We start from the raw sequence: 14,863 nt of genomic DNA, 5'->3' as shown, positions 1-14,863 counted from the left end.
ACAGCAAGGGGGTTGCACTCGTTTCTGAATCCTGCAAGTTACTTTTCTGCTAGTTACCCATTCAGATGTCTCCAGATTTAAAACCACTGAATTGAACTATGGCATTCACATGTTGGGCTGGCAGTATTTTGAGGCATGTTGCCTTGACTTTGTACAATTGTTGACTTAGGAGAACACCTGTCTTAATGCAAATGTGCAATAAGTGGCTGGTATACCATAGAGACACGACAAGTTTTATCAATTGTATAGAGTGCTACATGGCTCTGGAAAGAGGGGTTATGACCAAATTGAAGCTCAGAGCCTCAGTCCTGTTTGTTGTGGTGCGTTCTGGCAGTGCTAAAGGAGGGGAACACCAGCTCTGCTGCTGTTGTGGTCAGTCTCAGGCAGACGAGTCTGGTGTAGGGGTAAAATTAACTTTAGCCAGTGACTCCTTAGGCAAGGGGAGCCCATTCCCAGCTCTGGCGATCCCATACCCTGCACATTTTTGTGATTTGTCTAATGAAGCACATCTGATTCAACTCCTGGAATAATTAACAAGCTTGTTGTGGACTGGGACAGGTGTAAATTAAAGAAAACAAAAAAAAAATGCAGAAAATATGCAGAGCATGGGATTGCCAGGACTGGGATTGGGAACCCCTGCTTTAGGACTGACCAGGACTGGACTGAGAGCCGCATGACGCAGCTTAACTCAGCCTGCATCTTGCGCTCAGTGCAGTTTTTTATGATGATAAAGCGGCAACCTAGGCAAATAAAATAGCTTGATTAGAATAATAAAAACAACGCACACTCAAAAACAAACAATATTCAAGTGAGAGAAGTGACTCATAAAAGCTGTATTTCATTAAGGGCATCAGCTGTTGATTCTTTCACAGTGCATCCCTAGATGGGCTTTAGCTTGACTATTGATATGCTGTTGCGGCCTGCCGGATAGGTTTTGAACTTGAACAAACCTGCTTAAAATTGTGGTTAATTATGAAATGTGAACATTATTATTTATAAGGGTTATTTTGAGAACTAACAGGTCAGAAAATACAAACAAGTATTCAGAGTTTGTAAAATGCTGTTCATGACACACACACACACACACACACACACACACACACACACACACACACAAAAACACACACACACAAACATATATATTTTTTTACAGCTCCACATCAGATTAGCATATGTAAACAGCTGAGATTGCAATTGGTCCAATATAAGATGCTAAATTTGCTTTGGGAAATTGTTCTAATTACTTATTTAATTTTTGACCATAGCTAGAGATTGCAGCATAAGAGGTTGGTTTCAGCAAATGAATGGAGAGGCATTTGAAAGATGCTTTTAAGAACCTCTATTCTAATTGATAAATGGAGATGCAGTGGTAGGATTTCAGAAGGTAACAAAAAGAATCTGTAAATACCATTGGCTCATTATTCCACCGTTCAAAGTATTCAGTAAAGCAATATGCATTATTTCACCAAATGCATGTGATTGTCTTCTGTCAATGAGAAAACTCATTGGTGCTTACCTGTTAAAGAATTGTTTCTTCTTGTTTGGATATCATTGTAAGTCTGTTTTTGGAATTTAAAGTACTGCATCTTTAATGACATGTATTTCTTTCTCATTGATGGTTCATGAATATATGTGCATGTCTGTCCATGTTCTTTTACGGTGAGGTAAAAAGCGAAAGCCTGCAGCGACACACACACACACAGCCTCCGCTTTCCACCCACAAGGGTTCACATAGGCGGCTTGACTCATCCCCATAGCGCTTCCTATCTCCAGCTCAGCTCGCCCAGCACTAATGAGAGAATAGCAATGCTCAGGAAGCATTTCCTGCTGCAGCAAATGCAGGCGCTGAGCAGGAGGCTGATCCGGTGATGAGGTCATTGGACCCTGTCATGATGGGCTAGGGAGAAGGTGTTCTTTGTGAATTGCATCTACCTGACCTCACTAACTCCCTGACCTCACTTTGATTCAAAGTCATTAGGAAATGATTCTGTGCATCATAATCCGTTATTTCAGCACAGTTTGATTTATTCGGGTAGAATTCAATTTGAATACAGAAGTGTGTATTTTACAAAGTTTTTTTTACATTTGAAAATAGCCCAATAGCCATGCACTTGAATATTATTGTAACATTTTAATAAATGCATTTTTACAAGTGAAACAAAACACAGATTTTTACTGTGGATAAACAGGTTGAAGTAGAGCTGGGCGATATGGCCAAAAATGTTATCACGATAAAAAAAAATTCATATCGTTCAATATTGATACATACCGTGATAAATGTCAAATCATTATTTCTTTCAAGTTTGAAGGCTGATTTTTGCTCCTGGGGGGTTAATTGCTGTTTTAAACTATCCTTTATGGTCGGAACACGACAAACACTCGGCAAACAGTGGAACATTTCACAAATTTGTCATGGGACAGTGGGAGAGAGTGTCTGGTGAGCTGTTTTTACCAGCTGGGAAAGCATGGCTAGTTTGTAATAGTCATATTTTAAGAAAGAAAACAGATTATTTTTAGCTGGTGACGAGCGCTCGGCTACCCCATTACAAATGACATCACAGTATTCTGACACCAGCTAGCGACGACTGGATTTCTCTATACTATCGTAGTAGTTTAAGTGGTGAACCGCAAAATATCAACACCAGACCAACAGAGTCCTCCTTTTAGGTACGTTTAAACTGAAAGCGGTGCTGACGGAGCGCTGCTTCAAGTTAGCCAGCTGCAAAAAACAGCTAGCCTGGAAAGTTAGCGCTCTCCCGGAAAGCTAGCGCTCTCCCGCTCTCCAATGCCTCACAGCTTCCTCAGTTTACTTTCGTTTAAATCAGGGCTGTAATTTACATGAACCCACTTCTTTCTTTCACTTTCGTTGCTTGGGAATGCACTCATACTTAAATATGACTATCCGAGCGCTGTAACAGCGCTGTAGTTGTGAGGATTGTGATTTAACGCTGCTAAAGCTGGTTAGGATGTTAGGAAAGAGGTGAGTTCACTGTAGGACAGTATAGTTACACCACTGACCTCGTCACTCACACTCGGTCACAGGAGAACAGATCGCCGGTCGCTCCACTCAAACAGGGAATGTATAACTCCGCGTTTCAGCCGCTGCTAAAGACTCATCTTACTCGTGGCCCCCTCCCTCTCTAATCATGTAGAAAAACTCGGAAGTGCGCCCTCTCCTGGCGACAGCAGAGTAGTGTCGCTTTCCTTTCAGTAGAAAACGCCTCAGGCTTTCGCTGAACGTGGGAGTGTGAGAATGGTGTATTATATCGGACATTTATCGAACATGTCGTATCGCTCTATCGAGGAAAAGTTATAACGCGATAATTATCGTTATTGTTTTATCACCCAGCCCTAGGTTGAAGTGCTTTTGGTCATCTTATATTCCCATAACCTCATCTGTGAGTTAAGATGGGACTCGTCAGATACTTCTCAGTATTCACCCTGAAGATCATTTTTTACTGTAAAAGTAGCTTTTTTTCATTGTAAGTGTTTTGATTGCAGAGTTGTGTGTATGTCACAGAATTTACACCTACATTATTTTAGTTGGTGGCTGAAATACAGCACCATTTTAAAGCACAACTCACAGTAAGAGCTAACCAGGCTAAAGTACAGTGAGAGGCAATGGGAGAAGACCATATGTCTCTCATGTAAATTCAAAATCACTATTTTTCGTAAGCTTCCATGCATAATCCCTAACATACTGCTGCTGTAATAGATTTATCATGCTGATTTCAGCTCTCCTACTTTGGTAATAATTTTCTAATCTTTTCACTAATCATATTTATTTCATAGTGGTATAACAGTTCACAAAATCTAGTTCAAACAAAATAGAATTATGTTGAATTAATACTGTTTGACTTTAGTTACTGTTAAAATTAACCACCCCCATGGGGAAAGTTAAAAGCAGTATAGCAGCAGAGATTTGCAGGTTCCTTGAAGAAAAATACCAGTCGTGCTCAGATACTTTTTAAAATAGTTTGGTAAAAAAGTAAAATGTGAGGTTGCACCCTGCTCTCCCCTCCCCTTTCAGCATGCCTGTTCTATTCTGTTCTGTTCTTTTTCAGCTTGTCTGTTCCTCAAATGGGGTACAGTTCATTTTTCAGTCTCTCACACACACATACCTTTAGTTGTGTTTCACGTGTTCTCTCAAGTGAATATAAGTTCTGTATGCTTTGTTGAGTTGTGTAGGCCAGTGGTTCTCAAAATTCTCAAACCAGTTCTCAGGGGCTGCCAGACGGTGCTGATTTTTTGCTCCAGCACATTGTGAAATTATGGGCTGTTGCATTGTTAGGAGCTTCTTAATGCAATATGTATTATAATGCAAGCAGCATGACATGATACAATAGCAAAACAGATCACATTTTTAGTTAATATTTACATTCATGTTTTTGTGGCTAAACTGCTGGTCGGAGCACAGAGAGGCAGAGGAGTGAGCTTTCTGCACTTTTATTCTTATATTTTCAGCACTTCTTAGTGCTCGTTTTTGGGCACATATGCATGTGAAAGAGAGTCTGTGGCTGTAAAATGATCACTGCTGCAGATCACATTCAGGGCAATCACATCATTTGTTTAGTATTTAACAGTGTTAAAACATGATGCAGGCTTGTAAACATGGAACCTAAATGCTAACAGCTAAGCACTAATCACAGCATCTACAAAATAATAATTCACTATAACCATGAACTTGTGAAACTAACTTGAGTACACAACTAGTAGTCATACATGCTTTAACAACAGTTGGTTAAATATACTAATTTCATTCATGCACAGAATGATAAACGAATAATTCAACAATAAAATACAAATAATAATAGAGCTTACCACTAATTATTAGAGCACATTTGCCATGTGTTGAATGTTGTAAAATGTTGCACTCTCAGGATTGAATGCAGTGTCTGTTTCACTTGCTCATACATGTGCCATGTAAAAGTAAATTCATAAATATCAACACATCGATGTCCCTGAGGTATTGGATTGAGAGCTGCTGCTATAGGCCACTGTCAAATTAGTAGTGCTGATCATTTTTTGCAATACTATTTACTAAACGTTGTTGTCAGTAGGTCATTTCTCAACTCTGAGGCTTCCCTACAGTGACAGGTGTTCTCGCTGGTGAGGACTGCTGGGAAGTTATGCTGCTTCAGTGCTTTGACTTCAAATGTAATGTTCCAGGTTTATTTATCCAGATGTGTAGCTGCAGAAAGCTCATCCAAAATTGTGTGTGTGTTTGCATTTAAAGCCCGCCTGTCTGAAATTGCACTGTGGCATGCCAGCTGTTTGTAAGGCTGGAATTTGAGTGAAGTTGTGAAGCAGCAGGAGGACTGCAGGGTGCTGAGGTAAATGTTTACAGGATGCAGACACAGGTCTTTATCAAGCTCTTAAACTTCTTTTTCACCAGAACAAGGCACTTTTTCCTATTATCAAACTCCAACATAGGCATATGTGTCTCAGAGTTTGGAGGAAAGTGTTAGAGCATGGACATCATGAGCTGAGGGGCTGGAAGACAGGGAGAACAATCATTCAATCCAAAAACAAAAGAACTGCTCGTTAGATTATATGTAAGTTAGTCAGGCTAAATCACAGCCCATAGCAGACTATTACATTTTCACCTTCCACAGTATTCTTTTATAAAGGTGCCTGTCATCCAAATTGTCTCATGTCTTTGTTTGTCTGAGGAGTTTTTTAAAGGACTGGACTGCGAGGCTGTTGTTTGAGGGGTCCATTAATCTGAAGGTTTTTGAATGTAGGGAGGAGGGCATCTTCAGGTTGCATGTTGGTAGATGGAAGAAGGAAGAAGCCAAGAGACCTTTGGCTTCACGCTGTTAATGAGTATTATGTCTGCGTCTGTAATACTTTATATTTCTGTGCTGTATATGAATGGTGTTTCTACAATTACCCCACAATAGCATGATTATGTATGATTGATTGTGCTACACAGCCAGTTGGCCCTTTCTTTCAGCATTTTATTTGATTAATGCTAGCTGTTAGTAGTCAACTGATTTTTTGTTTAAATGCTGGTGTGGCCCATCAAAAAGCAAACGATGTTATATATATTACCGCTTTGGCTAAAAGAACGTACTGGAAGTGTGTGTTTTTTCCTGTATTCATTTAGCTTATACAGGGTGAGCGTCAAAGAAAACAAATGAGTATATGTGATTCCCCAAAAAAAGCTGATATTCGATATTTTTCATGTACATATCTGCTGATGCTGATACATGGGGTTTTAATAAAATGTGTTAATGAGGATTACATCTTCATAGATTAGCATTATGAAGAAATAAAACATTTATTCCTATGGAGTTACAAAATGTAGTAAAATGTATAAAATACACACATTTTAGCACAGTAACCCAGCATCGAATAAATGTTTTGCTCTTCCAAAGTACAATAAATACATAATCAAATATTGGTCGAATCATCTGTCATCAAAAGATCATTCTGATGCCGAAGACATTTTTGAAGCATTTTTAGGTTACTGATATGATTCTGATATTGTGCGTGCCTTATCAGTGCACCCCTAAAAATAAATTCTGTTGATCTACATTGACATTGCTTTTAAATAAACTCTTAACTGATGTAAACCTATATCATCCTAGGCCTGAGTGACGCCTCAGAAGTCAAGTCCTCTTCATATTAACTGTTTCCATGCTCTCCGTTTGGTGAAGTGCAGGAAGGACTGAGCTGCAAAGTTGTTATTCTCCCAGCTGTGTTTTAGGGTGTTGTAGAGGAGGCCAGGATTTCCTCTGTTCTTCCGTGTGTGTGTGTGTGTGTGTGTGTGTGTATATGTCACCCTTTCACTGAATCCTCTGGCTGTTTTTTAGGGTATTACAGTAACGCAGACGCTTTCTCCTCAAGTGCATTATGAAACACCCTCAGGGTGCCGTACTGCATTTCTTAGCTGTCGTAAGAAATTCTTTTCAACCTAACTCATTTTTTCTGTCAAATCTTTTTGCACCATCAAAACTACTTCCTGCCTATGTTGTGTAAATGTTCCTTGACAAATGCATCAATAGAAATGGTCTGAAGTGACTTAGAAATGGATAAGAAAATAATCTCTTCCCATTAACAAATGTGATTTTTTTAAATTATTTTTTATTTATATATTTTTTTCCTCCTCCCTGCAAGGTTTTCAATTGACAGCGACAATATGAAACCCTGAGACCCACTTGAGGGTCTTGGCCACTATAAACCATTAAATTTCATTATTAAAATAATGGTGAAGCAGTATAGCCTTATATCACAGTAAATCAGGGTTCATATTACAGAAATGTCTTAAGATCTGATAGGTCAAGAGAAGATTTTTCACAAATTCATATTACAGAAGCAAATATTATCTTAATGTAGGAATTGCATCTTTTCTTACAGCATCTTATCTCAAATTTGGAAATCTTACCCTATTCAAAGACGACAGTCAACTTTCATGTCTGTTACCAAGCAACTGACAATATGCGCACAGCTGAAACATAAACACATGAGCTTGCAGACTTGCAAACTAGCAGAGGTTTTCATCTATATAATGCACTAAACAGTTCCTTTGAAACTTCCACGTAATGCAACTTTAGCCTCAGCACTAAAGAAATCTCACTGTGATCTGAGAGCTATGTTCGCTTTGTGTCTTTATCATCCAGGAACACCAGCAGCAGCATGTGCAATGCTCCAATACCATCACTTTTAAAGGAGCAACTTTGTGGAGAAGTTGTTATATAATTTTGTGAGGACTAATCTTTGTCAGGCTGCAGTTCATTATAAGGACGTGCTTATAACAAATGAGGACAAAACTGTTGCCCATTTCCTGAGAACACTGCATTCAGAGAGTGCTTAGTTATTTTAAGCAACAGCACAAAGTAACTTGCATAATGCATGAATTTTTTATATAACCTTATTTTCTTTAGTAATGTTTTAACTTTCCTGATGACAGTAGTACAGTTCTGTTAAAGCGTGTAAACCCATTCAGGTCCACCTGCTCCATTTCACAGTTGCCAGTTTGCCAGTTTGTTAGATACTGTGTACAATTTTACTATATAGGTCTACTTTATATGGTGCACAATAAAGATTTAAAAGAACAGACTGTAGCCTGTCTCGTCCTGCACAATATCAGCTCCCCTCTACGTCGTCCATTTTTGGAAAGGAACTACCATAGGGCCACCAGTGAGCAGATATTATTTGGGTGGTGGGCAATTCTTAGCACAGCACTAACATACTAGTGGCATGTTCATGAGTATTTGCTGTGGCTGAAACACGCATACTAGCATGTGTTGCTTGTGTTTTTAACTCACTGTGAACACTTACTGGCCACTTTATTTGAAACGCCTACCTGGTTGGTCCACCATGTGGTCTTCGTTCAGGGATTACAACAAATCTTCCATGTACTATTTGTGTTGGTCTTCCTTTTGCCCTTAGGTGGTCTACAGCAAGTAAATTGAAACTGTAATAAACACTAATCTGCAGGGAAGTCAGTGGTATGCATCAGAAATAGGGCAGGCTACTTCACAATATGATAGATATCACTATACAGGTGTCATGAAATGATATGGTGGCACAGCATACCAGACCTACAACAATCTTACACATTTCTTGGTAAAGGTTTGCATTAAAACAATAACAATGAATAAATAAATCAGGGGGAAAGGTTTTTACAAATTTGTAATGGTTACCATAGTGTTTTGTTTACTACAATAATAATTAATAAAGCAAATAAATAATGGTTTAACGATTCTATTATAGATGTGGTTTTCTCTAAGAAGGAGGAGACAGTGGAGTAAACTTTTCACTTTTAATCATAATCATGGCACATGCACCAGTCAGCATGAAGACTCACAGGCTGTTTACACCTTACATTATCATGCGTTTTATGTCTGGATCATATATGGATACATTTTGACCGGATTCCATTTACACTTTTTACTGTTATACCTCCCTGTTATGACCAGATGAGATCTCATTTTCCTAGCACAGCAACGCATATGTCGTTTTACTTCTGTATACTTTTTCCTCTTATGATTCGGCTCAGCTAGCTTGGCGCGGGTGCGTTCATTGATGCGTTCAAATAACTTCAGCCTCACATATTCTTTATCTTGTGTTTCATTGTTTATCCTCTTTCCTCGCTCTGCAGATGAATTTGTGGTTAGTTGCACGCGGATAGAGAAAACGCAGTACACTTACACTTGGGTTGAATGTGGCAGAGACCTGACTCTGACCACCTCTGAATGTAGTTTGCAATCTGATCATAATCCAGTTGCAAAGGGTCCTGTCTGTTTACATGAGGGCTGGAAAATATGACTATTCCAGCCACACTGACCAACTGCATGTTTGATTAAAAAAGAACTTAAATTAGTCCTGTTTATTTGGATTTAGTACAGTATGTGAAATCATCCTGTTCATAATCATTTTTTTCCTAGTTTTTGATAGTATTGTTAAATGTGGCACTACTTCATCAGTTACAGCTGATCAAATGTCAAAGAAATACAAATTGACATTGTGTATTGTTAAAACATCTTGATGTATCATGATTTTACTTTGTCATAACGCCCAGCTTTAGTTTACACCTGGCTTTTTGTCCGACTGTGATCCGATCACCTAAAACGCATGTCGATGCAAGGAGTAAACAGTCTCATAGCCTGCGCATGTGTGAGAGAGTAAGTGGCTGTAAAATTAACAGCAAAAACAAAATGCTCACTAATGCGTGCCATAGATCAAATACAGCTCATTAACACAGTGCTGCAACACAAGGCAACACTGCAAAGACCTAAGCAAAATACTAATGGATGAGTGCTAATACCAGCTGGCTACAAACAAATACATTTCTACTAGTGCAGACTAAACCAGGTCATTAGAATTAACTTCAGTCTGTGCTGGGTTTCTCCTGAAAGCACAACATGCAGAACAGATCAGAATGCAACACCTTCTCCAATGCAGCCTTTTGGAAAAATACTACATGGAGTAATCCCTGACTGTCAGAGCACATGTTTGCAGACATGTATATTGTGTATGCATAGTATTAACAATTGAAATTACTTGCAACAAATAACAAACATATTTAAACATCTCATGTTCATTTCATTTTCCCTATCCTACCAGTCAAACCAGAGAATGATCCACAATACAGGTAGACAGATGGAAGACTTTTTTCATTATTCAATCCTGCTGCCCCACCTCCGGCCATGCTTTTGAATGTTGTGTTTACTAAATGAGTTTCTGCCGGTAAAGAATGAAGTTGTGATATCTGCCTGTTGAGGAAACTGATGAAATTCTCAAGAGAACGTCACACCCTTCTCAAAGTCACACTCCAGCCACATGAATTCATTGTTCCACTCCACTTTGAGCTTTGTAATTCTTCACCACCTCCCTCCAGTCGTCATTTGTCATCTGATTGAATTGTTCTTTTTTTTGGGGGGGTTGACATAGAAGTGTGTTCTCTGTAAGAGAGTACTTATTTTCAGATGCTCTGTGTGTAGGGAAGCATCTGAGACTGAGACTGGTTTGTTTTTAGCAAATGGCACATAACACTACTGTTCAGATTGTCCTGGTAAACTTTGATGGCCACCAGTCACTGCGTAATTTTTTAGTTTTCTCAGTAGCCATGAGAATAACGTTGGGCCAGAAGTGAAAACAGTCTGAAACACTGGGTTTTCATCACACCACTTGCTCTCTATACAGGAGTTAAGATGTAATGAATGGCCATTGTTTTCATGGCTCTATGTCTGTTCTCCGTACTGTCTTCTGTGACATTTTATTGACCTGCAGGTTGTGAAGACAAGCTCTTCATGAGCAAATGACAGATTCTAAGCTCGTCTTATTTGAAATCTTTTCTGCTAGTGTGTTTGTATGGGTGTGCATGTCAGCAGCAACACTTTGAGGTCTTTTGTCTCCTGGGGCCTTGTGAATGATCAAGTCACAAGCTCCATCTCTTTTTTATTTATTTATTTATTTTTTTATCTCGTTTGTTCTCTTTGCCTCGGGTCTACTCTTACTTGAAAGTATACTTATGATCAAGTGCTTCTCTGTGCCATGTGTTTTCTGGGTCTTTACTCTTCCAGCCTTTCACCCTCAGGCTCTGTGACTGGGATAAATGGACGCTAGGCTTTAGCAGATGATGCTCTACATCTGGAAGTCTTAGCCACACAGATAATATGACGGAAACCTGCGATGCAGTTTGCAGTACGCAAAGTGACAGATTGTGGATTGTCAGTTTGTGATGTGACTACATAGTTGTGTGAAGATAGAGGAACATGAATTTCAAAGTTCAACCTGGTAATAACTCAGAAATGAGAAGATGGTATGAACTGTTGCATCAGTAAGTCGTGGGCAGTATGGCCAGGAATCTATAATGTGGTATAAATAAAGTTTCTGACAATTTCAGTATATATCACAGTATAGTGTATTTGTTTTTTTTTTTTTAATAAAACAGTTTTAGATGCTTATATAACTCTCAGACACTGCTGAAATTTGAGAAATTCACGCTATCGGATGAGAAGAATTGAGAAGCTGCATACTACGGTATGGTCCGATGCAGCTGACCGACAGAGGCGTCGGCACTGGCGGTGCGAAAGGAAAATGAAGCGCAGTTATGAGGGCTGGTGTCTGCGCTAGGCTAAAGGCTAACCCCAAGAGACTGGATGTTCCTTCCATATGTTTCTTTAGTGTTTGCTCCCTCGGTAGGAAACTGGATTAATGTTACCTCAGACTGCAACTGACTACACAGTGGGAGATGAGGGACTTCTAAAACATCCCTGACTTTACAATACATTGTCTGTGCTTATTTGTGGCATACTGGTATAAAATGTGTGACAAAAACTTATAGTTTAAGAAGAATTTCCACCGATACATCACCCACTACTAGCATTCATATTCTGGACTGGATCCTATGTTACATTTACAATCATAGATCTGTGGTCCTCATGTATTTACACATATACATCCAAAAGTTCATCCAGCATTTCTCCTGAAATTACGGATATTAATAGGGAGTTTGTTCGCCTTAACAGTCTCTACTCTTCTTGGAAAGCTATACTAGATGTTAGAACATTGCTGGGAGTGTTTGATTGTGTACATGTAATCATTTAAAGAGCTTTGTACAATTCATCTAATCTTTGCTGGGTCTGTTTCAGGTGCATTGACTGTGGGTTTGGTAAGGCAGTGTCAGACCATTCACGGGCGAGACAGAACCTGCATCCCCCCTCGGTTGCCTCCCGAGTGGGTCACCACGCTCTTCTTCATCATCATGGGCATCATCTCCCTCACAGTCACCTGCGGCCTGTTGGTGGCGTCACACTGGCGCCGAGAAGCCACAAAGTATGCACGGTGGATTGCCTTCACAGGAAGTAAGTGAACAGGCTTTTTACAGCTATTAGACTGCTTCCACATTACAAGGCTTATTCTTGCGTGATGTTCACATTTGTGTGCATTAATAACTAGGGATCTGATTCCCCCCGCCCCCAACACCAAATCCGATAACTAGGGATATTGTATCCCGAGTATGTATGGTATTGTATACCAAGTACCGATCCAATATATAGATTTTATTTTTTTTTTGTCTTCAGTTTCAAATCTGTATATGAGTTTATTCTAAAACATGATGTATCTATTTTAAGAAATATTAGTAATTAAGGATTTTTAAATGAGCCACGCTTGATAAGGATTTTATATTCAATCATGTTCATATTATCAGCCCAACTAATAGCCAGAGCTGATGCTCAGCATTTTTCTAATTATCGGGAATCAGGATATAAACTTGCTTACTCGCCGATGAAAGCACAGTTTTTGTTTCGTGAATGAGGTTTCTGTGCATGGAGCAGACTCGCTTTGAACATGTTCATAATATGTGTGCCTACATTGGAGCTTCTATAGGCCAACTATGCAGACAAGCCTCCAGAAAGCGTTAAATTATTTGTAAAATCTTAAATTTCGTTTAATGTTTAATAAAGAAGTTATACATAATTTCTGGTCATTTTCATTTCTATTTTTGCTCATTAACAGTACAGACATCTGCAGCTACTTCCATAGATTCTGCCACTCTGCTTAGGCTAACCAGGCCATTTCCATGGAATCATGCAGCGCATTTCAAGGGCCAGTCAGAATATGTCTGACACGTCTAACTACTATTGTTATTGCATTAAATGTATTTTTGGTTGAAACACCAAAATGAAGTAAACACATTACCATTCATATTCCCCCATTGTTGCTTTTTACAAAGTAGTGACAATTTTAATGTATGATTGCTCAGATGCTTACTGTAATAAGCATCTGAGCAATTTTTTTATTTGGTTAGTGTAGGCATTATGCAGCTGTTAGTCTGTATCTAGGTTTTCTCACTTTCATAAACTGAAAAGGCATGCCGTGCCCCTGATGAGTGCCCTTTCAATACTGTTAGTAGTTCGTACCAACTATCTGTTTTTTTAGCACGGATCCTAACAAAAACCAAAAAGAGAGCCCATAACACTCCCGTTTTAAAAGAACTGCATTGGCTACCTTGGTCTTTCAGGATAGATTTTAAAGTTCTGCTATTCATTTTTAAGGCTCTAAATGACCTTAAAGCACCTGCATACCTCACAGAATGTCTGTCTGTTAATGCTCCATGATCTTATGATCTTAGATCTGCAGATACTGGCCTTTGGCAGATACCTTCCGTAAAGTACAGAAAATGCAAAGAGACTCTTTCGGTTGTTATGCTTCTAAACTGTGCAACTCAATTCCACCTTTTATTAGACAGTCAAGCTCAGTGCTCACTTTTAAGAAACATTCAAAAATGTATCTTTTTAACTCTACTTCTCATAGTATTTATCTTTTCATTTTGATCCGTCATTTTCTTATGATTTTAAATTATTACCCATAATTTCTTCTATTACTGTAAAGCTTTATCACCTGCCTGTAAAGCACTTTGAGCTTCCACCAGCATGAAAAGTGCTATATAAATATAGAACATTATTATTATTATTGTTATTGGTTATCAGTATTTTTTTTTCCCCTGAAATAGTTCATTTTATGCATGTATTAAAGTACAAGCCCCAAGTGGCCAAATTGGCTTGTTATCCATCTTGTTTCCTAGCTATGTTCACTAGGTAGCTGGTAGTACTGTCGAAGTGGGACACCACACTGGTGCATGCACTCGCACACTCACACAAATGTTTCAGTTACACGGAATCATGTATAGTCAAGCAAATCTTGCATTTTTGTCTTGAATGTGAAAACATAAGCAAAAAACTGTCTGCTAGTATGCTTGCTAAACACATTAGATTCACATTGTTGATTGCAGCATATTATTATTGTCAAATGTAATGTGAATAATTGTGGTCATCTCAAATAATTGTGATTTTTGTAATAATTGTAACAGGCCTAATTTGATGTATGTAGTATTGTAGAATGACGCTCATTTCATTTTACGCTCATTTTGTAGTGACTGTGCAAGAAACAAAGAGGATTGGTCACATCTGACCAATACTCAGTCTGTTTATTAAAGTCAGTTTTGGTGCCAAAATCAACCCAGTGTATCAGTTTGGTGGATCACTATTAGTAACCCTTACTGTATCTGTTGCTAATGTGAACACACACCTGCCCTGAAAGGTATATATGCACAGTTTATCAAGTTACCTACTGCTAATATGTTTCTAATACTGGATGATATGTGCCGGCCTATAGGTAAAATAAAACATAAATTGCATGTATTGCCTTATTTCAGGTATATCTAGGATAACAAAAGAAGTGGCTCAGAACAGCAGATGTGTCTTACATTTAGGCAAAAAAACTCATTTGTGCAACTCTAATGTGAACAGAACCATTGTGCTAATTGCTTATTTAGTGTTCAAATTCCCACCAAGCCTGGACATTTGATTGAGATTTGGATACTGTTGAAATAATCTTTGCATTTCCA

At 38.7% G+C, this 14,863-nt stretch overlaps 1 protein-coding gene across 1 annotated transcript in view; it reads left to right on the top strand.

Moving 5' to 3' along the window:
- The window catches only part of mosmoa (modulator of smoothened a), a 32,929-nt gene that overhangs the window by 8,009 nt on the left and 10,057 nt on the right, over positions 1 to 14,863 (top strand). Inside the window, exon 2 of the mRNA XM_036589853.1 lies at positions 12,105 to 12,317. Coding sequence (XP_036445746.1) covers positions 12,105 to 12,317 — 213 coding nt within the window. The remainder of the gene's footprint in view (positions 1 to 12,104; positions 12,318 to 14,863) is intronic.

The sequence above is a fragment of the Colossoma macropomum genome, unplaced genomic scaffold, assembly GCF_904425465.1.
Source record: "Colossoma macropomum unplaced genomic scaffold, Colossoma_macropomum, whole genome shotgun sequence".
Classification (NCBI taxonomy): domain Eukaryota; kingdom Metazoa; phylum Chordata; class Actinopteri; order Characiformes; family Serrasalmidae; genus Colossoma; species Colossoma macropomum.
Note: the sequence above shows the minus strand (reverse complement) of the source record. Positions and strands in the feature narration are given on the sequence as shown.